We start from the raw sequence: 26,632 nt of genomic DNA, 5'->3' as shown, positions 1-26,632 counted from the left end.
AAGTGCTTTTTCTTGGACGGTCCACCTTGACCTACAACTAAAAGCAGCTAATGAGGCTAATTTCAGACCCATACAATTATCTCTAATTAAATGAACAATGTATAATTCTGGCTAATCCCAGGTGATGGTTGAACTGTCTGTAGTTTTTAGCCAGAGACAAGCAGAGCTCCGAGCCACAGGTGCAGCCGCAGCAGCGCTGAGATACACCAAATCACTTAGCAACCACTTTGCCTTATTACCCAGAAGCCACCGGGGTCCTGTTAATGTATTAGCAGGGTATTCAGCTCTTTTCATTAGTGTCCTTGGCTCATATCTGCTCTCACCTGGGTCACAGATTAAATGTTTTGGGGTTTTTTGCCCCCAAAAAAGGGACGATCAGATTTCGTGAGTGTTTTTTTAGTTTCTAGTGTAGCCATGGCATTTTAAGTCTTTTCAGTTCATCAGTGTGTACTTCACAGGCATGGCTGTTTTCTTCATCCTTCTTACAAAGCACTATCTCCTTGGCAGTCTCTCTTTGCTACATAGGGCTAAATCCTATTAGTGTTCTCCTTCATGGCAGTATGAAAACCTTCTGCAGATTGTCGCGGCTGAGTCCAGCGCAGTCCGGTTCAGCTCTGTTTCATCTGTGTGAACACCCAGGCTGTTTGAGATCCTGAGCTTCAACATCTTCATTTTCCAAAAAGTATAGATGAAAAAAAGTTCGGATGTGGCAGCACCAGCATATCATATTGTTGGTTAGTGCAACTGCATGAGGTATTTTACATATAATAACAGCCCCAAATAGCAGCGAGGAGATAACTGAATTCCACAGTAACAAAGGTTAGATGGGAGCCTTTTTGGAGATTTTTTTTCGCCACACCCTTTTAAGTTTCAGTCCATTACTTCTTGTGCATAGGACTTCCTGCATGTTTCATTTAAGCAAATACACTAAGGAGGGAAGGTACGCCAGCGTTTGGGATTTACACTGATGTGATGCGTGTATATTTCCAGGACAAATCTTGCCAAGTGCAACTCAGGTGCCAAGTTTTTGTTTTTCAGCAGCTAAATGTCCCGTCCAGCTCTCAGTCCACTGTACAAGGGTCTTGAAACACACACTGCTGCTGCTCCTCGATACCGCGGGCGAACAGCCTGATCAACTGGCACTGGACACTGCAGAGAGGACACACACACACACACACACACACACACACACACACACACACACACACACACACACACACACACACACACACACAACGCATCATTTAGCCTGAATAACAAACCATCAACTTAATGACTGTGCTCATTTCGATGAGACTTTACTGTCCATGTGGCAGATGTAAAAGACATGGTACGGCACCCCTGCTCACAGGCTTGACATGCAAACTTGAAAGTGAGACGATCTTTGTGGTGTGTATAGTATAAAGACTGTTAAAGGCAACAGATGTTCTAATACAAATGGGGCTGATGCACTTTAATGACACGCATAACGGATCCTGGTGAACACAAGGTAGAAGTATATGGACAGAAAAAGAATCAGGTACAGTACGTTGTATAGCCTCAATTACTGCCTGTGCCTTTTGTCTGCTGTATTTGTTACTGGAACACCTGTTGTTTACTTGAAGGCTTCTCCAGCAGTTAATATCATGGAATAGCATAATAACTCATTATCAAGCCAGTGTGAATGTATGAATGGTATTAATACATAAAACAAAAATACCAAAAGTTCAATACATAATTAAGGAATGGTTATAATTATATGACAATGCTTGTTTTAATTGTTTGGTTCAACCATTGCGGCAGCGTGACTTTCGCTCTTTCCTAATGTACATTTCTCACTTCCGAAGCAAAACTCCTCACTCTTCCTTCCTCTCTCCCCTACTTTCTTTCCGTTTCGCCTGGGCTATTACCATTAATTATCTGAGCAGCACTCTGGCTGGCTCACTCCAAGAACGATTAGCGGAGAGGAAGAGGCAATAAAAGGACGGACTTCTGCTTTAATTAAAGGGGAGTAGCCTTTTAACATGGGGAGGGCCGTTAAATTAGCAACATTACAGCGCCATGCATCATTGGCAAAGTACAATGGAGCATGAAATAAATGATGCGTCAAGCAGTACCACACCGCCTGTATAGAGATCTGATAGTGGGGGAAAGCTGAAGTGTGGACAGGGCCAGAGTAATGAGGGGGGCTAATTCCACCGAGTTGCCAAGATGGTCCAGCAGGGAACAGTCAAAGAGTCTCCTGACCAGACACTGTTGGACACTAGCAGCGCTAATGGCACTGCTGCTCTCATTTCTGTCTGGCCAACTCCTTTATTCAGCTACAACGAGCATCGGGATGACTTGATATCGACAATTTACATACTGACCCTTATATCATACAGACTTTAAACTGCGGAATGTTGTTGTATCTTCCTTTATCTTTCTTTGCCTCTTTCCAAATAGTTATCAGTCTCACAGGGCTGCTAACATGGTTGTAATCTCTTATTCATGTTATATTGGTACAAAACGAACAACAGAAAATAACAAAATACTAAAATACTTCTAGAATAACAATTAATTTAACTGAACAAACAAACATTAAACAAGCTGCTAAGCCGATGTTTAGCAAGACATAACGTTTACGTGTATGTTAGCATGCTAACATGTCCTAAATAGCACAAAACGCATAGTACAGCTAGCGAACAACATTGCCATCTATAGAGCCAGCTAGCGTGGCTAAAAATAGTATGTGTGAGTTTTACTTCAGTGCACTGTGAATACAGAGCTGTCGAGCATACAGACCATATCTATTTCTACTTGGGCTTCAAGTCATGATACTCAGGAACATTTTAGGGCAATTTAAACTTGAGATTATATCTGTAATACTGGGGAAAAGAACAGAAAAGAACTTTACTGTGAACACCAGTGCCACGGTGATGCAATAGGTATGAGCCCTGCAAGTATTTCAGTGCTTTTTCCATTAAACCGCTTCTACAATATTATGTGCACCAATTCAAAGCCATTTGCAAGTCCTCATGTATGCTGAGAGTGATCCTGCCTGCCTTCATCGCCTCAAAAATGTTTCGTCACAGGCTTCATAAAACGCAAAATAAGCTGGCAGAGTGGGAAAGTGGTTGAACCATGCCTGTCTTCAGCAGTCAAAATGATTGTTTCAGTTTCACAGCATTAAAAAGCCATATATATGGGCAAAACATTCATCATTACTGGTTAATAACAATGCATTTTATTGTTTTTGACAGTGCTGAGTGCAAATTTCAAATTTATATTTGACAACTCCCATTGTCCAAGATGTGGAAATACCTACTACAGTAAGTTGAGAGTTGTATATTCACAGGTGATTCTGTGATTAGCTACCTGACTTGGATGGCAGCGTGAGGCAGGATCTCCCCGTCGCAGTTCCAGCTGCTGTGGGCGGTGCTGTAGTTGCAGGTTGTTTGGGCGGAGCATATGGGACTGAAGCCTGTCTTCTTTGGAGTCTCGCTCAGGTCTTCCAGTGAAACCAGCTCATGGCGCCGCGGTTTGAAACGAAACTTCCTTACCCGGTGGACTTCCACAAACGAGTGGTCAAACTGGGGAGGGAAGGAGAGATGGATGAGAAATAGATGAAAGGGAGGAGGAGGAGAGATGGACGGACGGATGGATGGAGGACCAGATGTGCCTACAGATGGTGCAGAGGTTAAGACTCTCCAGAATCACTTGAAGAGTTTCATTTCAAATAAGCAGTACAGCAGGATGAGAGGGAACACAGGAGTCAATTCTTTTGTCCTTCACCAAATTAAATTTTGTGTTAAATTGTTTTTTGGAAGAAGACTTTTTCAAGTATCTTTTCAAACGTATTTTTATGATTACCCTGTGCAGGTTTCTACAAGGGTGCTTCAATCAGAGGGTCACGAGGAATGAACAAACATCTCGCAGAACACAATTACAGATGAGTGATAAAGGCACGTACTGTATGCTGAAGATGTAAGCCAACTTTTACTTTTACTATCAGAAGAAATAGTGACATGACTGTGTGTACCAAATTTCATGGCAATCCAATATAGTTCTTGTCTGGACCAATGGTGGACAGACCTACAAATACGCAGCTAGCGTGTCAAAACAAAATAATGCATAAAGCATCAACTGTTACCAGAATTAGTCTTTGAGTGGTTTAGATTTCTTATTAGGGTCTCTTAAAACCCAACTGGGCTATTCTTCCAAGAGTCCTCAACATAAAAACATCACTTTAATAGATAAAAAAAGAAACAAACAGATTTGTACAAGTAAAACCCTTTCTTTGTTCTTCGGTGGATGAATTGACTATGTTTCATTCGAAACTGTTTTTTGAACACTTAAATGTCTGAAATTGAACATAAACTACTCAATTTGTACACAGAAATGGGCAGTGGTATATTTTACTGAAATATGATGATTATATTGGGTGGTAAAACGATTCTTGGCATGTAATTTTTTTTTAGTTTACAGGCTCCTGGTGGGTGAGGTAAAAAAGTTAATTTCTCCTCCATTGTCTTTTTATGGACTCCTGCTGATTTCATAATGAAAAGCAAAACTACATGTGGGGTTATTTGTCTTCCTTTCCGTTTACAATAAAAGAAAACTGCAAAACAGGAGATCAAATGCAAAATGGAGGGAGGGAGAGAAGAGGTCAGATGAAATGGAGGTGCATAAAAACTATGTAAACTGCAGAGGAGTGAAGAGAAAGAAGAGAGAGATGAAAAGAAATTATATTGTCAAAATCCCCTTTCATCTCACTCGGTGTCGCAGAAAGGTTCAGCTCTGCCCGGCGCACTACTTTCTTCAACTTCACGGGGTGCCACTTTCCCCCTATTCTCTTCTCTTCTTCTCCTCTTTCTTTCTTGTCCTCCTCTCTCTCCCTTCCTTCGCTCCCTTTCTTGCCCTCTCTCATCCCAAAAGCCGAGTGACAGCCATTTATTTCACATCAGCCCCACTTTATGACTGCAGCCGCTTTGCATTCATGCTGGACGGTCTGCCTAAAAGGCTTTCTGACAAGGCCATGAATACGCTTAGTGCCTTCTCACTCCTTGTTTCTCTCCGCTTGGCTGGACAGTGATGCTGATATTAAGTGAACTCTGATGCAAAGTCCCGCTCACCCTACTCGTACGACCACTTGTCCACCTTTCTGTGTTGCGAGTAAAGCACCAAAGACGGCCTCAAGCTAGAGATGCACCACATCATGCCTTTTCACTGCCAACACCAGACAATGGACACTGAGATCTGTGGTCATTAAACGACTGTTAATGCCATAGCTCTCTCTAATGGAGGAAAAACAAATGCTGACAGCTGCATGGCAAGAGGCAAAACAAGACTTAACAGTCTCACGGACCCACTGATGGCACCTCAGTGCAAAGTTTTGGCATTGTGGGACTCCAGGCAACTAACCTGCGACATGGCAAACTTCATCTGCATAAAGTTGAAAATGTTTAACTTATGCAAATGAGTGCAAAATCCGCCTGGAAACTCTGTAGTGATTGGCCGAGGCTGTACTTTGACGCAGCAGGGCTTTGAGCTAAATGCTAAGGCCAGCATGCTAACATGCTCCCAATGTCAAAGCTAACATGCAGATGTTTAGCAGGTGAAAAGTTTACCATGGTCACTTCCTTAATTCAGCGTGTTAGCATGCTGATGTTTGGCATGATGGGAATGTCATTAGTTTTGCAGGTATGAGGTCATAAACCCGAGGATTGGTCAAATTAAAGTTCAGAAATGTTGACCTTATGATGGCGCTAAATGAAAAGTTAAGGAAACACCAAAGTTATTACACTTCATCCTGAGGATGACACAGTGAACCTCATGGTGGCGCTAGAGGAAAACCCATTAAAGATACATCATCTGGAAATGATGAATGTCTGTACAAACTTTCATGGCAATCCATGCAATAGTTGTTGAGATATATTACAGTGTTTTACAGTAGATACAGTAACATCTTACTGGTGATTCTCAGTATTGGATGTTAGTATATTGGGGGAAATTCTCTGTCATAAAATCATTTTCTAGCCCTCTCTGCATTAGCATCACCAGGGAAAGTTGGTAATTTGATTCTGTCAACACACATCGGTAATTTCATCTAGATGAAAAATACTTTATTGGGACCGTGGCGTTCCAGGGACACGCTTCATGTCACACGGAGCAGCAAAATCTTCCCTCAAGTTGCTGGATTTCACAGTCATAGCAGCAGCCTCTGTACTGCTGAGGCCTGTAAACTCTAAAGCTGCAAATTCATGACATCCTAATCAAATCACATCTTATTACAAGAGTAACATCGGTCCTTGTAATCCAATTACTGGGTCCACAAGTCAGAATGGTGATCTTAGAGTTAAAACTCACCTCAGGATGTCAGTGTTAGCTCAGAACACTTTTTTACCAGGGCAGCTGCTGTAGATGAAATTACTTACAAGATCCATTTAAATGGGATAAACTTCCTGAGGTCCTTCCTGAGGTAATAATTACTAATCACCAGACTTCCCCTGGTAATACTTGTGCTATCCTGAGAGGGCATTAGTCTGGTATCAGCCATACAGCGTATCCCTGATGCAGCGATTATCAGTGCCTCTCCGGACCCGAGTGGAGATTATTTATGATACGTGGGAAGGCACAAGGGCTAAGGCATTTGAACTAAAGTGAACCATAGTTGGGAAATTGAGCCGCGTCAGCAAATGGAGGTGCTAGCACAGCAAGTGGGCAAACTCTTCTGCCTTCTGCTCGCTCGTTTACAGACTTAACACACTCTCAACTTATATGAGCACAGATCGAGCAACTCCTGATGTTGAAAGCTGAGTTCTGCAGCAAAGCCACTGACTGAGGAGGCTTTTGGGGAGGGATGAAATTGCCTTAAAAGTTTGGCAGTATGTTGGAAATTCCTTCACTCTTTTTAAGGGGAAGTTTTTCTTGTCCCTGCAGGATCCAAATCAGTCAATCCATTTTCCCAGCTCATTTCAATTCTGAAATATTCAGTACAGCATGACTCACACACTGTTTATGCACGCTTACTTTACACGTACGACCTTAGAAAGTGCTCTGAAGTGAACTCACACTTCACACTTCACTCCTACCTGGTCTTCTTTGTTGGTGTGTCGAAGGAGGTGTTTGAGGAAGTCCAGACGGGAACACTTCCTAACGAGGATGAGGTCTGTGGTGCCGTCGGCGAGGTGAGCGGAGGGCGACAGGCCTTTCGGACTGCGGGGGCACGCGCAGCTCATACTGGCAGCATTAATGGCAATAAACTTTCCATGGATCACACTCCAACCAGCTGAAACAGACGAGTCAAGAGTTAGAGTTTGACCTCACATACAGTTTACTTTTGTGTCTACTTCTGTTTGACTGTTTTAACATTGTACCCCATTGTATATTGTATATCCTAGAAATTATGACAAAAACATAACCCAAGTAAGCGGTCACTCAACATATTTTTCAAATAAAACAAATATTTGTGCCGCAAATTGAGTGTTTGACAGGAAAGCTTCCTCCCTCCTCTCCCCTCCCTCTCTCCTACTACATTAAGGCGTACTGCAACAATGTCCTCTGGGAGGTGTACATGAGTGAGTGAGTGAGTGAGTGTGAGTGTGAGTGTGAGTGTGTGTGTGTGTGTGTGTGTGTTGGTTGGTTGGTGGTGTGGAGACAGGGGGGTGCTCCCATTGGGCCATACCCACTGTTAAAAATGAACAAATCACCTACTGGTCGGGACTGGTTGTCAGATGTCAGCATCTGTCTCCTTAAACCTTTTTAAAACCTTGTGTTTGAGTTTCCAGTGTTTTATATTTGGTTGCAAAATTTGGATTGCATTGTTCTCCACTGCACACCTGAACCGCACCAAAGAAGTAGAATTTAAATGCTTTAAATAATGTATAATGTGGGGGCTCCAATCTGGCAGTATACAAATAACTGAAGTCACTTTTATTCAAGTGTACTCCAAATAGAACTCAATTTGGCATGTTCACACAGGGAAAATTTGCAGTTTGCAACCAAAATGAAGTGCTGCAGAGTTTCGGTTACACACAATCACCAATCATCATCAGTCACGTGACTGTTTGTGTTTTCTTCACTTTTTCACCTCTCGTTTCTGGTTTACTTAACTCTTCTCTTCTCACTGCAATGTTAAATCTCCTCTTATCTGACACTGACACTTTTAAATGAACAGACCTCGAGCTGCAGCGAATGTACTGTACTGTCATTTAATTGCAAACGCACCACATTTGATTGCGGTAGGAGTATCCTGCCATCTTTATGCTACTTACTTGCCCACGAGATTAAGCTAAAAATTTGGATTCCTTTCAGCCTCCAGATTGGCTTTTCCATAAAGCGCTGATGTTATAGACTGAAACGAATAATCTGTGCATCAGGAATTTGGTTTTTGAAATGATACTGTGTATTTTGAAGGTGCTTTATGAATCCTTAAGGTTAAGTTCCCAGCTTGTTATGCGACAGCAGTGCTGCTGATGAGAGTCCATTAAGATCCAGATGTCTTGGCAGGGATTCTCACAGCAGCTTTACCCTGATGACTGAGCCAAGATAGAAACTCTGATGCTGGAAGGAACGTGTGTTACCCTTGTAGGAGAGCTGAACGTCTTATGTTTCAAAATGCAATTAAATTTGGCCAAGGAGGGGTTCACAATATCTAAAGAGGAAGTCAGATAGATAGAAGACTGATTGGATTAACCTCGAGTTTGCTTGCTATGATTAAATGCACACGTGGCCATCCGGATCTCAAATGACAGACGCGATGGTTGCACTCCACAAATCACCACTCTGTTCCTCGGAGATTAGCTGGCTGTTTACAAGCGATGGTGTATCAAAGACACAGTATCACCCACAGGACCGCCAGCGCCTGTCACCAGGGCGATAGTCATTGGAGTAAGCTGCAAAAAGTGATCACAGACGTCCAAACCTCAGAGGGAAAATTATGTGATCTTGGAAAGCAAAACGATTCATTACCTTTCCACCTCATTTCGCAACATAAACTTACAGAGGTGATAACAAGCCCGCTGAGGCTACATAAAAACAACAATATTCTAATTGGGAAGCAGTGATTAAAGCTAAATCACAAAAAAAAATAAAAAAACCCAAAAAGGATCCAACTGTGGACTGTAGGCTCTGCATTAGGAGGATGCTTCCAAATGAGTATTTGCTTTTTTCGGAGGAGACACTGGCTCATTTGCAGAGAGAGAGTGTGTCGTGCCTCATTGATTTAGCAGTTGTCTGAGATTTCCCTTGCCAAGAAAAAAAAAGAAGACAAAAATCGCAAAACAAACGGCAGCACTGGCGTGAGGCAAACCCCCTGTCAGAGCTGGCAGAGCCAAATTTCTTCCTGATTAGTGGGAATCTGTCACACATCATATGCACACACAAACAGGTTACACTCACTTTCATATTTACACGGGGAAAAGAATACACACACACACACACACACACACACACACACACACACACACACACACACACACACTCTCTATAGGAAGCCACAGTCCCAGATAGCCAAGACAGAAAATCTTGAATTGAATATCACAACACTAATTAGAGAGGAAACGTAGCTCATTTGCAGCTCAGAGTACACACACAAACACGCGCCAGCACACACACACACACACACACACACACACACACACACACACACACACACACACAGGAGTCAGTATTTCATCTGCCTCCAGAGGTTTGTGCTGCAATGTGTGTGGGTTGAGAGGACTGTAGATAATGAAGTGTGTGTGTGCACAACAGTCAGGGGGACAGACGAGGTTAAAAAAAAGAAAGAAGAAAAAACAGGAGGCGACGTCGTCCTCCTTGACGATCAAGTGGACAGACACCAGCCCCATTGGGGGACATGTAATCGCATCAAGCAGGCACAGGGGTGGATGCTGGAGATTTGGAAATCGATAGGCAAAAGAGGCTCCGGCGAGGCGCGGCGGGGAGTCCTGCAGTGTCACTAAAATCAGTTTAGATTTTCTCATCAATAACTCATCAAGAATCTCATCAAGAGTTTTGCCATGCTGCGGGAGAAAAACAAGCCCGACAGAAAATGGAGGTAAAGCGAAATTTGAAAGGGAGAAGATGATGTTATTATTTACACTCCGGTGCTGCAGAATGTAAGTCTCCCATGATTTGTGTGTGTGTGTGTGTGTGTGTGTGTGTGTGAGTGAGTGAGAGACTTCAAGGGAAAAGAGAGCCAGTGTTGGATTGTCTCATCTCCTTTTTGTGTGTTTTTTTTCTTTTTTGTCTTTTCTCTCTCAAATCACTCCCTTTTAGAAATACTCACACACATCCCAGACATCTAGAAATGGTTTCAAAGTAGACAAACAAGCAGATAACGAGGCAGAGGAATGAGACGTACATTTTTCGCTGTGATTAATTTGACATATTTCGAGTATTAACCCCAAAAACTCGTACCTTTATCAGACTCCTTCTCCTCTGACATCTCCCACTGCTTGTCCTTTGATGAGGGCTTGTGCTGACAGACACAGCACCTGAAACATCAGCGTAACCTTGTTTTTACAACTATCAAGCCATCAGTGTTGCTGTGACATTCAAGGTTTTAACAAGCTTAAATGATTCATTAGCTGGGAATAAATTCAGTCCATCTCAGAATGACGTGTACCGTGTTTAGCTATTTAAATATGTCATTTTGTGTTCAATGCTCAAAAGAAGTCTACAGCCACAAAAGCCTTTTTGTTGCATAGTCGTATCCCTTTTGTTTTCATGGTAAAATAAGTTGTCAGGAAATTTTACAGATTAATGGTTTTTAGCTCCTTTCAGTCTCAAATGTATAACAAATGCAAACAATGTCTGCGCCCAGCATCTCAAAAACCAAAGCACTTAGTCAGACGCTTTTTTGGAAACAAAAACTGAATGGGCTCTCAGTCCGCAATAAATCAGATGGGCTTCCTGACAACGTAAACTAGCCCATTTAAGCTCTGGCAGGTGCGCTGCTACTATTGAACTGCATCAGATAAGTTGGAACATTGTGAAATGGTGCTGAAAAGCTGCAGGAATGGATCTCTCTGATATTTATTTACCCGGATCGACACTGCAGCTTGTCCCTGGGGTTCCCCATGTTGTCCTCAGCGGGGAGGAAAGAGACGGTGCCTTCATAGTAGTTGTGACTCAGAAAGGTTTTTACCCCTGAAACAAAAAACAGCGTGAGCCACAGGATACATGCCAATACATGTTTTATTTGTTGTGTTTAATTCAACTCTAATCATACCCAACAAGACAATTAGGAGTAAAACTCTTAAAGCAACGCCGAACTAATTGGACCACTATTCTTTTTCTCTGGAGGCCATTGCAGGTTTAATTGGGTGAAAAGAATTATATAAGCAACATTTAGAGAATGCTGTAATACAGATAACACACAGTTGTATTTAAAACCCTTGTTGTGTCCTGCATGCAGCCCAGGGGCCTCATTTATCAGCTATGCGTACCCAGTTCTGTGCTTGAACCATGCTTCTTAGTCATACGCATGTTCTTATTTAACACATGCTTTAATAAATGAGGTCCCAGGTTTTTGGTCAACAATTATAGATAATAATTATCTGTGCCGTTAAATTTAGTCCAGTTTTATATCTTGGACCATAAGGTGGATGTGTGCAAGTATTTGTGTTTAGCCCCAGTAGGTAGAGAAATCTTGGTGGTGTTATTGAGTCCCAGTACTGAGCCACACAAGAGCTTGCACTGAATCCACAAGCTTGAGTCTTTGTGTCAGATTTATATCTTTAATCATCTGAGGTCTGCACCAAGAGCAGGACCGGCGAGCTCAGCGATAAACTCCTTAAGGTTACCTTACATTCAAAATAAGCCGGTGTGAGGCCGGTAAGCTCAGAGGTCAGTGAGCCATGGGTTAAAAACATAAATAAATACAATAAAATGAAATAAAGTGTGTATGTGGGTCTGAAGAGTCACTCAAGTTTAGAAAATGATGGTCAGCTGCTTACCTGACAGGTCATATCTAGCAGGACCCAGCCATCTCTTCCTCTCGCTGTCTGTCAGCACGTCACCATAGAAACCGTAGCCAAGCAACGAGACAGAGTATCTGAGGAAGATGTCGTTGTGGTGAACTGAAGACACGTCCATCGGCTGGGAATCACCTGTTCAGTCACACCCAGAACAGTTGTAAGAAGCCACTCCCTGCCTTGTTACCACAACAGAGACATGAGCATGCTGTAATAATCGCTCAAAAGGTTGTTTGTAGCTTCCTATGCAACACTGACAACATCTCTTAGGATGCCACCATGACACGCGGGCTGTAAGTTCTCTATGAGTCCTTCATCGACTTCGACTCACCCACAATGATGTGTAAAGCAGAAGTAACTGGATCGTTGGTTCCCACTGTGGCAAAGCAGATACAATCAGTGGACCCTGTTTGATAAGAGACACATACAGGTCGATGGTCAGCCATAGTAGCACCAGTATAGGCATGTTAAAGACACTGGGACATGAAACAGTTCATACACACACGCCTCTACTATTTAAAGCCAATATGTGTAGACATTTTAAATGTGTAGGAGGTTTCTAATTTTGGTGTCCCTCTGTAGTAAATAGTAGTAGGCGACAGCCTCCCGCCTAAATCTGACCCAGGGACACACAATGACATACACGTAGTCCAGTTTTCATCTGGATTGTGTCAGTTTTCTAAAAGCAACTTATGCCACCAGAAAAACTTGAAATATCACATAACTGGTATGCACATAGTTTAACACTTCCTGGCAAACATTTTTGCCAGTATCTACTGGCACACTGGGATGCATACACAAACAAGACTAAGAGTCTACAGCCATGTTAGCAGCTCTGTGAGGCTGTACTTCGGCACAGTGGTGCTTTGAGCTAAATGCTAACATCAGAATGCTTACATGCCCGCAAGCACAATGCTAACATGCAGATATTTAACAGGTATAATGTTTAGCATGTTAGATTGCAAATGTTGATGTTGAACATTTCACTAAAAGGTGAACCTCTTAGTGGGGCTACAAGAAAGGTCAGGGCATCGCAAAAGTCATTAGGACACTTCATGTAGTTTTGCTGCTGGATAAGTTAAACCTCCCCTTTTTGTAGGGAGTGCAGTTTCACTACAAAACGTTACCTACAAGGGATTGTTCAACTATGTCATAGTTTTGTTTTATTTTTATGCGTCAGCACTGGTCTGGCAAGTCAACTCAACCCAGTTTGTTGTTGCAGGGGGCAACCGTCATGCCTGTTAAAAACACAGTTTCTTGACTCCATTGCTGCAGACAGGAAGTGAATCGGATGCCAGATTTAATCTCACATCTTTATGAAATGACTGACTTTATTAATCTATAAAGTACAGAGTGGAGTTTGGCGAGACCAACCAGTGAAATTTGTACAGACATTCTGACACAATAACACACTGACATTAATAGGATTTTTTGAGAGTTCTGGTTGCAGAACAGTCGACGGATAGAGTCGTTAATATTCTTAGCATAAGTGCGATGGTCAGTGTATCTTCAAAGTTTTATGCTATCTGCAGTCATCAGAAGTGACTGTACAGGCGTGTTGACTCAGACGGAAATCAAATGTGTAAATCTCTTATTCATAGTTGAAGTCGCTCATACGAGATTTGGTCCTTGGTAGAGTTACATGTCTTTCAAAGCTGCGACCAAGTAAGAAGAATTCAGTTGAATGATTGCATTATGCGAGAGCAAGGAGACGTTTCAGTCATAAAGTTAACTAATCGGAGAGCTCCAGGCCCTGGGCTATCATCAGCTCTCTTCAGCCAACAAATGAAGGATAAGAGGCATCCCCTGCCTTGAGAGAAATGTTGAGTTTGATATTAAATCTTTCAACTTGAGACGTAATAAGGCTCTATCTCTCCGCGCCACATGGCGTAATTTCAGACCTATCTGCCCTACTTTGATCATCTTCAAGTGGTGAAATGGACCTACTGTCACAGATAAAAAGAGAGAGAGAGAGAGTGAGGGAGAGAAGAGAATGAAATCTAACTAGTGATGTTTTGAGTTGGCTCGCAGAAGCATGACAGAGCGAGATCAGGCCTGTCATTCAGCGGCGGACACACAGATGAGTATGAAGATGAGCTCCCTCTCTTGCTCCCACACTTTCTATGAATATCACTTATCTGGCCTCCGAGCTTCATAATCACATCCGAACACTTTGCAATTGCTCCTGACAGCGCTGCACTACCTGCTATTTTGCTGAGCATAAATTTTTTTTTTTAAAAACGGTGACATATGCTATTTGACTCTTCTAAAGCTACCCACTAAAAGCCAATTGACTTTGAATGGATTTAAGTGGCACACCCAGATGTTTAATGATGTTCAGTCCTCAGATGTTCAATGTTTTATCCCCCCTTAAGTTACTCAACCGCAGTAGCCTGTTGGCACATTCAGAGGAGATTGCAGAAACTGTCACAAGGCATATCCTCAGCGGAGAAGCTCCAGTTTTTATCTGCATTTTCCCCGAAACTGTCTCGCCAGTAAGATCATCTTGGCAGAGAAATCATCTTTATCTCAGGGACAACAATGGAGTCTAGATGCTTTTGAGCGCTGACCCGAAAAGGATATTTTTGCTGTTTGAATCCTCAGCACATGAATGTATTTATAGCTGCACTTCTGAACGTATCTTATAACGACAGCAGTGAACCCTTTTCAACCAGACAAGTGGGCCTTTTGAACATCATATGCTTCTTGTTTTTTCAGCAAAAAAAAAATCTACTTTTAATGTCTCAGGGTGAACAGATGTTCCTTTTCAAACCATAATGTAACGTCTCGTCCTGTTCATTAGTCTGTTTTGTCTTGTCCTGTGTTTTGTGTTGCACATTTCCTGTTTTATTTTGTAGTATTTACCTCTCCTCCTGTTTCAGACACTTCACTTCCTGCCCTTGTGTGTTTCCCGCCTTCGTGATTACCTGCCCCGCCCTTATTAGTTTCACCTGGTCCTAATTAGCCATCACCTGTATGTATTTAACCTGTGTCCCTCCCCTCCTTCTGTGCCAGTTCATCTTTGTCCTTTGTGCAAGCGCTCCAGCGATTCCCTGGTGTTCCATGTTTACTGTCTACCTGGTTTTTGATTTTGACCTCGTCTTTTGCCTATTCCGTCTTGGATTATCTGCTTTGTTTGACTGCTCTACCGTGCACCGAGTCCTGCCTGTTTTTGCTAAGTATTGATCGTTATATTGATGAGATCATAAATCACACCCAGGTGGCAAAGATACACTCTCTCATGACGCAGAAGCACTGATCGACACTGTTCCCCCTTAAGCAAAAGTGTATGTGCCAAGATGTTCGAGACACTGCACATTATCACCGTTATTTGAGACATTACTGGCCCTTTTTAAAAAACTTTTTTTTTGTATGCCGTTTTATAAGCGAGCCGACAGTAGAGAGATGACAGAAAAATGGGGGATGACATTAACACAGCTTTCCGGCCCGGACTTATATTGGGGACGTTGTGGTTTATGGTAGCCAATTCACGCAAGCTGGTTACAAACTTATACCATATACATTTTTAAAAAAGGCTAAACAACTTCTTAAAACAGCTGGGCACAGTAGTTTGTTACAGTGTTGTTCCTCAATGACAAGTAAACAGTGCATTTGTTGGGGACTATTTTCAGCCTCGGATTTATACACATTTGGTGCTCTTGTATTTATGGCACCAGGACAGTGTATGGGGGCATGACTTAAAATAAACTACAATGCCCATGTTCATTGTAATGAAGGAACATGTCAGTGTGGCTCACTGATGTGTTTTTAATATGTCCTGGACAACAATGGCGCTCTATGGCACAGAGGAATAAGATATATCAGGCTTTGACTACACAGACAATATTTGTTAGTAGGAGTTGTTTGCCGACTTTGATCTTTTCATGCAATTTACGGACACTAAGAAAAATATTGAATATTGCCACCCATATTCTTTAAGCATGAAGGCTGTACCATTGTTAGATAATTTCAATGTGACTCTGAATCAGGTACTTTGAGTTTGAAAGCACTGAAGAGAGGTTGGCCTTGGTCATTTGAGGGTTTGTTTACCTCAAAATCATGAAATAAGAAAATAAAAGCACTTTTAATTCTACAATCAACAACTAAAGTCCTTGCAGTAATACCAGTATACTAATGACATAAATACATCTTTGAAACAATTATCTACTTGAGAGCTTTCGTCCTTGTGGCCATGAGTTTTCATCTGAGCAGAAGTGTGTTGACAAGACCTTAGACCTTTTATACAGGTGTATTAAAAAGATTAGACATTACACACCTAACATTTGAATTCATCTGTGATTGCAAGAAGGCCACAGCCGATCTTTAAACTCCTCTGCTATCACCATCAAGCTGTGCACTGGGGAGCCTCATATTGATCCTCATGCACTGTATATCTATCCTCATGAAAATTACAGTGAATGTCACACGGCATGTTTCCATTTACGGCACTTGGAATGATTGACCCTCCACAGGCCCCTTTTGGGCCCCCCTGCCCTGTTGCCATAGAGATTCTCTTACGCAACTCAGCAACCCCGGATCAGCGGGGCTGAAGTTCTTCACAATTGAAATCAATAACAGTTCTGTCAAGTGGGATTTTAATGCAGGAGTTTTCTTTTCTTTTCTTTTTTTTTTTTTAACTCAGGAAAAAAACACATGTCACACAAACACTACATATTGAAATATCTGTGCACGTATATTATTTTAGAAATGCGTTATTTACTCTATGAAGGAGTAACAACTGATTTCCTACATTTCCTAGACAAATGTGAGAGACCTGGTGTAAACTCTGGGCTTTCAGCTGTGGGTCATAAAGAATGCGTAGGTGGAGCGAGGAGAGAAACAGCAATGGTGAGTAAAATGTCTGTCTTATCTTTGTCTTTTAGACAAATTATAACATGTCATGCCAGCATTACAATACGCTCTACAAAGACTGCTGGTGGAAAGAAGTTTTGAAAGTATTTAAGTTTTTTTTTTTTTTTTTTTTTTTTTACATGTGACTGAATGTTAAGGCAATATGTTGAGCTTTAAAAGTAGCCCTTGATCTTTGATGATGTTTACCGGTGAAGTTTTCTAAGTTTGTGTAGTTTATCCACCAAAAGCTAAGAAAAATAAGAAAAACAACATAATTGTCAGAAAAATGCAAGCTTTTTTTTGGAATTTTACTTTCATACATTTGTTATTCATATAGAGCATAGTTTCTTCCCTTTGTCTCAATCTTGTGTGACTTAGACTAATTCACCTCAAGGTGTTTGCAACAATAGGAGCGCAGACTTAAAGAGTTGCTCAAGTTCTCACTTAAATAGTTCAACTTTTGTCATTATTTTGCACTTACTGAGAAGCAAGTTTTTTGGGAAATGCGCTTAATCGCTTTCTTGCCAAGAGTTAGATGAGAAGATCGATACCACTCTCAAATTTGTTTGTGTTAAATATAAGGCTACAGCCAGCAGCAACCCTCCGTAAAATCACGACATGTTGTTTTTACACTTTGGTTTTTGTACAGATTAAACATATTGCATGTTAGTGAGCTTTAGAGTCTTTATAGCTTTATGGCTTACCGACTGAGGTCTGCAGCTTCATTTTCATTGTACAGACAAGGGAATGGTATCAACTGTCTATATATTCTTTCTCATTTATACTCTTCATTTAACTTTTGGCAAAAAAAGCGAATATGTGTAATTTTTTTGACGCAAGTTAGAGTAACACCAAAGTTAAATTCCTTTAATTTGACATTCAGAGATCATTATCACAGTTTCCAAACCCTGGATACATTTTCATGTGATATAATGGCCAAAGCTCACCTGCAGGAATGATTCCTATGTGTAGCGAACACGGCACCAGCTCAGCATCTGGTTGGTTCTGGTCCACGCCGTTGTCTGTTTGGGTCCTGGTGACCAACCCATGCAGTATCTCACTGAACATCCCATCTCCACCCACACACACCACCCTGTACAGACAAATTATATCAACAATTTGATACATGTGTTGGCAATAAAACACAGTTTTATGAGAAAAACGACTATACAGCCAGAGAACCTTCACAATGCCACCACTGGGCAGCAGGTCTAACTGTGAAACCCTTCAATACATAATAATATCACGCTGTGCCACCCAGCATTACAGTCTATATCAAAACTTTACATAAATGGACCTATAAATTATATGAACTGCGGAGTAAAAGCATAATGGACTCTAACCCTGCTCTGCTGGACTGAATATCTGATGAATAGAAGCTGCAGATGGCGAGGCACTCAGCAGGAAAAACTTTTCATGTTATTGATGCCCTATCAGCTGCATTTTACCCTCACATGCTCCCTTTACTCCCAGTTGTGAGCCACAGCGTTGTGTACAATTTGTGTTGAAAACGTACGTGACCTGATGTGAGTGATTTGAAGATTCTGATTTATTATTGTAAGTGATTCTTGAGAGCAGAATCAGATACATGCCTAAAATCATCCTAAAATGTGGAAATTTAATACACCTTCCTAGTGACACATGTTTTATTGCTTTTAGATCTGAACTGCAGCTTTTGTTACAGTTGACTTGATACTTACACTTGATTTTAATTTAATGCATTGAGTAAGCATACCAGGGGCTGTAAATCCTCCACAACCCACTTCACTCATGGAGAACCACAGGGATCTGTCTTGGGTCCTTTGCTGTTCTCTGTCTACAAGCTACCTTTAGGTCATATATTTCAAAATCCTCGTATCAGTTTCCATTTATATGCAGATGGCTTTACTTCTCCTTCAATTCAAATGATATCATGCAACTGAAACATTATGCCATGAAACATGAATCCTAATGACTAAAGTGATCCCCTGATGTTTTCTTCTGGCACCTTCAGTTTGAACTTGTAATCATTATTATTAGTGGTGTGAGTATATTTGAATATAAGGTTGACGAAACAAAACAGAAAGGATAAAAACAGTATCTGTTTGCTACACTACCAGCATGTTTACTGATGTTTATCTGCCAAATGTTAGGAGATCCTGGTCCAAAGAGAGTAACACTGATCAAACATCATGCCAGGTTACAGAACTCCAACTCCATACAAGGAAATGCAGATCAATGTCTGAGATCATCCCAATGACAGCAGTTAAGTTTGAGAAACAAACAGGGCTTTCTCTCAGTCATAACAATCTGGCACAACACTGATTACAGCACAACAGGGCCTCATAACGAACTCCTAATATGCGACTATTGATGTACAGCTTGGGGCCGAGTCTCTCAATGGCTTTATTACAATATGAACAGACAGGAGTCACCTCCATGTCACAGTGAAGAACCAGTGTTGAAAGCCTGAAAGCAGCAGCTACCTAGCTCGAGTACTCACCCATCATATTTATCTAGATTGGCCTCTGTTTTCAAGTGGTCCCTGGCATGATTGGCCCGCTCTGTAACTATGGAAACAAATCAAATGGCAAGTGTTAGCACAAGCTCAATGAAAGGGAATGTACAGACAAAATAACTAGACTCTTTGTGGCTCGACTAGTACAACAAGCATGCTATTACTGGCATTTTGAAATACAAGACAAGGAAAGTACTGCACTTTTGAAACATTCACTAGAGCCAGTCGTGCAGATTAATGTTCAGAAACAGCAAAAGGCACAGTGGCTCAAAACACCTTTATTCAGCTATTGTATATTAGCCCGCAAAATGAGCCTTGGGCCCACAAAAACAAAAATAATATTTCCACAGTAAATCTGTTTACCAGGCATATAACATCAACACAAATACAATCCTGCGATTCATAGCAGCTGTAGGAAGCCCAGAGTGAATCGTATTCACCCTGATGGACCATCAATACCTCAGACTAGGTGTAGCTGTAGCAAACACTTATTGAATAATAGATGTGTTTGGATACCCAAGCTTATCAACTATCACAGCTTCCATTAAGGTGGTGGCGTGATTAATGGCACTATAAGCCAAATCATATTCTTGCAAGCCTCTTCGGTCCCTGCGAGAGGCCGAGGTGGCAGTGGAGATCTATATGGTGGCCATCAAGCCTCATTTTTTATTTAAATGTAGAAAAAAAACGCTACTGATAGGGACCCACCAATCACGTCGGTTGCGATGCAGGCGCGGCAAAACAGTGGAGCCACCTTCTGCTCGTAAATACGCTTCCCACGCCGCTTTCCCCCGAAGGGATTGATGTACACCAGAAGGCTCTTCGGTCGGTTGGCTGCAAAGTGAGGGAGGGGTATGAGATAGTCATTAAAAAGGCTCAGTGTTTACCTTTTTTATAAATGTGTAACTGACAGCAGCTTGATGAAGTTTTCATTAACCAGAGACCTTTCTCAAAATGCTCCGTCAAACTGACTGGTGCCCAAAACGCGCCGCTCATGAAATAAATGGTGTGTCTACTGACTAAGGGAGGAGTGTGAAGCAATTCAGAGGTGCTGCATCATTCGGTGATAAACCAACAAAGTGCTGCGATGGAGAATACTAAATGGCTTGTTTATGGCTGTTGTGGAAGACTGCGTTTAGGACAACAAACCGAGATACAGCAGCCGCTCAAATTGAAAATGAATGGATGGGGATCAATTGTTAAATGAGCACAGAGAAATATAGGGTGCAATATTGTCTGGCAATAAGACAAAAGTTCCATTAGATTACATAAATGGATTGTCAATGGGTGATGTAAAGGTGTACTGTGCAGGAGACTAACACGACTGAACACACTGAGGCTTCATCCTCACAATGAATGCAGTTAATTTTCTTGAATTGATTCATCCTGCCAGACAAACTGGGGCCAAGTAGTCCATTTCGAACGGGTTATACCCATCTTCCACTCTAATGTCCACATGCTGGAGACACACTAAATCTTAGAGAATGCAACTTGTAATCACTTTGCAATCACATTCTAAGTGTAAAACACACTAAGGTGTGACCAATAGTGTAACATTTTTATGGACATGTAATTTGTTGATACATCATTGGAAAACATGAAATTCCTTAATCTTCAGGTTGATCTATTTATTATGTAAAATCTTTGACACATGATATGCTGTTGTGTACATTTACAATCCAGAGTTTTATATTTTATAAAAAGCATGTTAATAAGTAGGAGACAGAATCCTTGGAGCACATATGGCCAGTAAGCTGGACTCAAGCACTTATACAGACATCCTCTTCATGCTTCAAGTCCAAGCCAGCCAAACATATTTTGAAACGACACTGCCCTCTTTAAGTTTGTTATACCACCATTTATATGTTTTATCAGACTGTTGCTGACTCCATTCTTTATGTCTGTGCCTGTGAGGTACTGTCTAGAAGAGAATCGCACGAGGGCAACCTCTATTGTAGGTTTGCCTCTGGGCTCTCCTGAGGGCACCAATACTACCGAAGAGAATGAAATGTTTTTTTATGGACAATAATGCACACAGTCTGGTTAAGGAGTAGAAGAGCTCTTGAATGATAACTTTAATTCACATGGAAGTGAGTACATTTAGTCAAGTATTGGACACTTGTATACTCGTACTTTACTTGAGTAATTTCATTTTATGCTATTTTGTACTTTTACTCCTCTAGATTTTGGAACTTGGGCCAAATTCACTGTGAAGTCAGTATAGCTGAATTCTACAAACCAGCATGTTGAGTTTAATACATTTTCCTTTAATGCTTTTCTCAACCAGTTGACAGAGAAATATGAACTGAATATGCGCCGTGGAATAATGACCTAATCTTTGCTATCATTTCTCTTTTTAGTTTGCCTCAAGCACTATTGGATGTAGCCCACAATAAAAAATATCCTTTTAATGTGAGGCAGTGTCATGTAGGTCTAGTGAGTAAAGAGAGAACTTGAGAATTTCCTTGGGCGCAGCAGTAACTTCTCTTTCATACTGTATGGTGGTGTCCCAGTGAAGTAGTCCATAAACCACTCAGAAAAAGGATTGTACTGTATATCCCACATGCACATTGCTGTCAGCTATTAACATTGCTTGAGAAATAAAAAGCCTGATCCTCACAGGACACCTGTTCCCTCCATGTAGAATATACTGTACAGTGCAACATCTTCCAGTCCAATCTTAGCCTGACAAACTACCATTAAAAAAAACAAGTCTATATGTTTGGCATGGACCAAACATGTATGCGTATAATGTAAATATTATTTACTTTACTTTAGTATTTGCTTTACCAAGACTGCTATATTGACGGACCCAATGTGCTATTGAATACACTTTTGCTACAGTTACATTTGCCCTTTGGCTCCGTGTCCAAGCACTCACTGAGCCAGACATCTAGGACGTGTCACTTTTATGGTGCCTAGTCAATAAACTGATTCTGATTAAGTTATAGAACATCAATAAACAGTACATACTGAGTAATGTCAGCTGCTCATTGATAAGCTGGATCCACTGCTCACAGAGTCCCTGATTGGCACAGTGGAAGGTGACATCACTGCACCGCCACTGGTGCTGCCTTGTCCTCCTGACGTAGGAAACTGTAGAGAAACAAAGCAGAAGGAAGGAATGGAGTGTGAGAGAAAAAGAAATAAGAATATGCCTTGCCATTTTATGATTGTTTAAATTTGTCATAGGTGTTCTCAATGGTAATGGCTTACATTTTACACTCCACAAACACACTTCTAGGTCTAGTCTGCTGATATAAATGCACTGTCTGCACTGCGAGGATTGAACCTTATGTTACACTCTAACCATTTACCAGCCAACGCCTCATAGTCCTTAGACGGAGAATGGAAAAAGAGTATCAACAAAAGAGAGATGGTATCGTCAAAACAAGATGATTTGATTTCAGGAGATAACACCAAATGTGCCAAATAAAGCCTTACCTTCCCAGATAAGAATCACTGTGAAACACCCATCATAGTTTGTGACCTATAATTTGGCGAGTATTTTCAGGCTCCAGGGAAGGTCTTTCTACATCAGCAGAGAGGTATCATACTTTGTCCATTTATCCATTTGGCATCGACTACATTCAGTATTACCTGGCTTTGCTACAGTGCAGCCTTGGCCTGAGAATGAACCCTTCATCCTTGCCAGCCAAGTCAATCAGATACGTGAATGACTAAGAAATGAGGGCATGTGGGAAATGAAGAAGAAGTCGGTTAAGTAAAACAGGGCTCTGCTGATAGTCAGACAAAAACTAGAGATGGAGTCACATAATATCCTGCTGGGGAACATTACTGAAATATTTACATTAAGGACCAAAAATTCACTCGCTAAGCACTTTGACAGCAGATTCACTCAGTAAGCATTTCAAAGTCAAATTATCACACTAAGCATTCTTTTCATCAGATAGAAAAGTTAACTTTCCAGGCAACTTCTTCAGTCCAAATCGCTTACAGTACCTCGTGCTTACAGTGGGGAGTGCGTGTAAAATCATCCTTTTAATAAGTTACATAATCAGGATGTAAGTGATGGAACATGTCTTTGAAGCCAAGTTTCAACAGATCGTGGGAAATGCAGTCGAGTCAGGCTTGACACAGTCTAATGCCAGTAAAGGCTCACATAAGTGAGGTAATTTTTAACATTTTCTGTGATAAATAATGTAAATCCGATCTTGTTTGGATATAATCTAATGGCTCAAAATTAAGCATTAGTCCATGGCATGCTGCCATCTTAGACCCAGTCAGCTAAGCTGTGAGGGGCTCTCTTGTTAATGCATTACTTTCAGACTGTGGAGTTGTCTATGGGCTTATTTCCAGTGACAGGTCACTTGTGATTGGTGGAGCTAAACGCAGGCTCTTGGCACACTTACCCCTAAATGTAACTGTGATGTGACATTAACCTACTACAGTAAAATGAAAGTGACAGTGATGAAAACTGGCTTCAGGCAATGTTGTTGGAAAGAACAAAAGACGCTGCATCTATTTCTTAAAGGAGCACTTTAAGCGATTAAATATTGCAATTCCATAAAGATGGGGGATGTGAGAGAGGCAGATTAAAACTGATAAAAATCAATGCAGAAAAAAGCTGAGATATCCTGTCTTTTAGTCCCTCACATGGGTCAAACTCCAAACACACTGGATACTACACTTCCCATAATGCAGCTGGTCGCTTTCTCAGACAGAAGACATTACACAACGGTCGTCAGAGGTAGTGCTCCCAGAGACAAATTGACTTTGATATGAAAAAATATATGAAATGTCGGCTTAAGTATGTATGTCAGTGTCGGTTTTATACCTGTGAATGCGTGGGGATACAGCTGGGAGTGCTGCTTTGCTTTTTTCTGACTCCTCCTGGTCTCTGTGTTGTCTCGGTCATCATGTTTGGCCTGGCAGACAGCCACTATTTCACACACCTGGACAACATGGCTGTGCGCTGGAGAGACATTAATAAATCAATATTTTACTCAACTGCATTACACAATAACCAAAGCACTCTTTTGCTGGCACAGTTAGTCTGTATAATAAATTCATACATGTACATAGACACACATTAACAAACCAAAGACCTACTGCCAAATTGTGCTGTAGTCAAGCTGCAATAATCAATATTTTTATCTTAACAATGGATCACATGGCCATGTGTAATGTGAAAGGGGTCGCTCATAGAGACAAACCCAAAAAAGAATTACCACCTGACTCTGCACTTCCCCTCAGCTAAACGCAGCTTGTTTCAGATCATTTTTTTGGTTTTATGGCCCACAACTTTTAGTGTTTTGGTTCAGTCTCACCGCTCTCATTATCCTCATTTCCAGATGTAACAGGCAGCTGTTTCAGTGAAACGCCTCTGATAAACCCATTATACGCTTCCTGCCAAGCACCAAACGGCACACAGACAAATTTAGCACTAGCTGATAAATTCGAACATTCAGCAGTTAAAGGGCCAGATATTTCGCTCGGGAGTTGTTGAAGACCAAAGCAAAGCTGAAAGTAGAGTGAATATTGGACTAACATCCATCAAATGAGACACAATGCTAATACTACTCTGTATCTGTCACTGTATCTGCTGGATGTGTAAATAGCCAACTGTTTGCTGACAGGTTCACCTAACTTGTTGTTTCCACTACCCCCAACAGGCCAAAAAATGACTAAAGGAAGGTAAGTTTAGTTTTCCCCTTAAAAATTAATTCAGCTTCATCCATTCAGTTACAAAGGTATCTGGTGTTAAGAGGACCTTAGAATGGCAGCCCTACCATTAATTTCATAAAACAGTAAAATGAATGGGAGGAATAACACAGCCATATCCCAACAGAGCTGGTGAGTGTTTGGGAAGGAAGTGCATCTTCTTGTTCTTCTTTCCCGCTGTCATGGTTTGCTTCATATGTGGGTTTAGTTCAGTCATTAAGTTTTTCATGTTTCCTGTTTTATTGTGTTAATTTACTCTCCTCTCATTTCAGTTTACTTCACTTCCTGTCTTTCTGCATTTTTCCGCCGGTGTGATTGTCTTCACCTTCATCTGATTAGTTTCACCTGCCCCTCATTATCCCCACCTGGCTTCTGTATTTAGTCTGTGTGTTTCCCTCTCCTCAGTACCAGTTTGTTGTATGTTGTTGCTCTGTGTTACCTGCCTTGGCTTCCTGTTTCCCCTGCGTTCCCTGTTTTCCCAGTGTCTTTGGATTTTTGGACTTTGGATTGTTTTTGGACTCTGATTCTTGCCTGTTCCTTGCCTTATCTGTTTGCCTGTTTGGACTGCCTGTCTCACTGCTCTGTAAATCTCTGTCCACCTGGTTTTGCAATAAAATCTTTCCACCTGCATCAGTTCTGTCTCTGTGTCTGCAATTGGGTCCTGTTCCTCGTGTTCCTTGCTGCCCTGCACCACCAGCCGTGACACCCATGGGTTTTATGACTTTGGGTTGAAAGGCTTTGGCAGTGTTTCAATGGTCTATTCATTAACAGAATTAGTTAAGTATGGTGCGATCTGGTACCTCCTGGCAGTGAGGAGATGGGGCGGCTCAGCTACTGTTTAAAGAGCTGCTAAGTAACAAAGAATTTAAAAGGTATCAAATTACTGCATTTCAAAGGTAGAAATGTTTCCATACTGGTAAGTGAGGACATGTTGGTCCTAGTATGAAACTGAGTGACCAGGGGAAATCATGATGAAGGCAATTAAATCATGGAATCAAGAATAGCTTAAACACCCAAGTGTAAAAAGGGGCAACTCAATGCTAGGAAGGTGATGCCCAAATACTCTACACAAAATCTCAATATAGCTGTCCCTTGTGAACTGTTTCTACATTTAAACCCAGGAACCCTGAGCATTCAAGCACAAAAGATGGCTATGCTACTAACGGAACAAATTCAAAAGTGCACTTTGTACTAGGAAAGGACAATATTACTTGCATTGAGTTTAACTGACCTCTTCAACTGCATCACATACTGGCATTCCAGTCTCTCACAAATTTATTCAGCTGATATGGTGAAATGGATGGGAGGGAGGCATGACATATTATTTCTCTCCTGGGAGTCTGAGGGAATAGGATTTCATTTCTTTCTCAAATAAAAATGATGCGCCATGCAGGCATGAATAACTTTATGGCCATCGATATTCACACTTTGACAAATGGGAAGAATTATGGCCATGTGGGTAATGACTTCATTTCAGGGAGAAAAAATAATGTGAGGAGTTTCATACCAACTATTTGAAAAATGGCACCTTGTGCTCTGCCAAAGTGATTGTTGGTGTTGAATTAAAATATATAATGGATTACTGAAAGTTATTGTGACTTATACATTCCATCTATTTTCTAAACTGCCTATATATCAGTAAATACAATTAATATTTAAA

The 26,632-nt window shown here is 41.3% G+C and overlaps 1 protein-coding gene across 1 annotated transcript in view; it reads right to left on the bottom strand.

The window, feature by feature from the left end:
• Positions 1 to 1,051: 1,051 nt before the first annotated feature.
• Positions 1,052 to 26,632, bottom strand: part of cerk (ceramide kinase) — a 35,875-nt gene continuing 10,294 nt past the window's right edge. The window contains exons 2-13 of the mRNA XM_070929191.1: positions 24,086 to 24,223; positions 22,261 to 22,383; positions 19,996 to 20,121; positions 19,273 to 19,339; positions 17,738 to 17,883; positions 12,271 to 12,345; positions 11,922 to 12,074; positions 11,007 to 11,112; positions 10,375 to 10,457; positions 7,053 to 7,249; positions 3,337 to 3,551; positions 1,052 to 1,149 (exon numbers count right to left, since the gene is read on the bottom strand). Of these exons, the coding sequence (XP_070785292.1) occupies positions 1,062 to 1,149; positions 3,337 to 3,551; positions 7,053 to 7,249; positions 10,375 to 10,457; positions 11,007 to 11,112; positions 11,922 to 12,074; positions 12,271 to 12,345; positions 17,738 to 17,883; positions 19,273 to 19,339; positions 19,996 to 20,121; positions 22,261 to 22,383; positions 24,086 to 24,223 (1,517 nt within the window). The 3' untranslated portion in view covers positions 1,052 to 1,061. The remainder of the gene's footprint in view (positions 1,150 to 3,336; positions 3,552 to 7,052; positions 7,250 to 10,374; positions 10,458 to 11,006; positions 11,113 to 11,921; positions 12,075 to 12,270; positions 12,346 to 17,737; positions 17,884 to 19,272; positions 19,340 to 19,995; positions 20,122 to 22,260; positions 22,384 to 24,085; positions 24,224 to 26,632) is intronic.

Source organism: Enoplosus armatus, chromosome 22 (genome assembly GCF_043641665.1).
Source record: "Enoplosus armatus isolate fEnoArm2 chromosome 22, fEnoArm2.hap1, whole genome shotgun sequence".
In the NCBI taxonomy this organism is placed as follows: Eukaryota; Metazoa; Chordata; class Actinopteri; order Centrarchiformes; family Enoplosidae; genus Enoplosus; species Enoplosus armatus.
The sequence above is the reverse complement of the archived record's forward strand: the minus strand, read 5'-3'. Positions and strand labels throughout refer to the sequence as shown.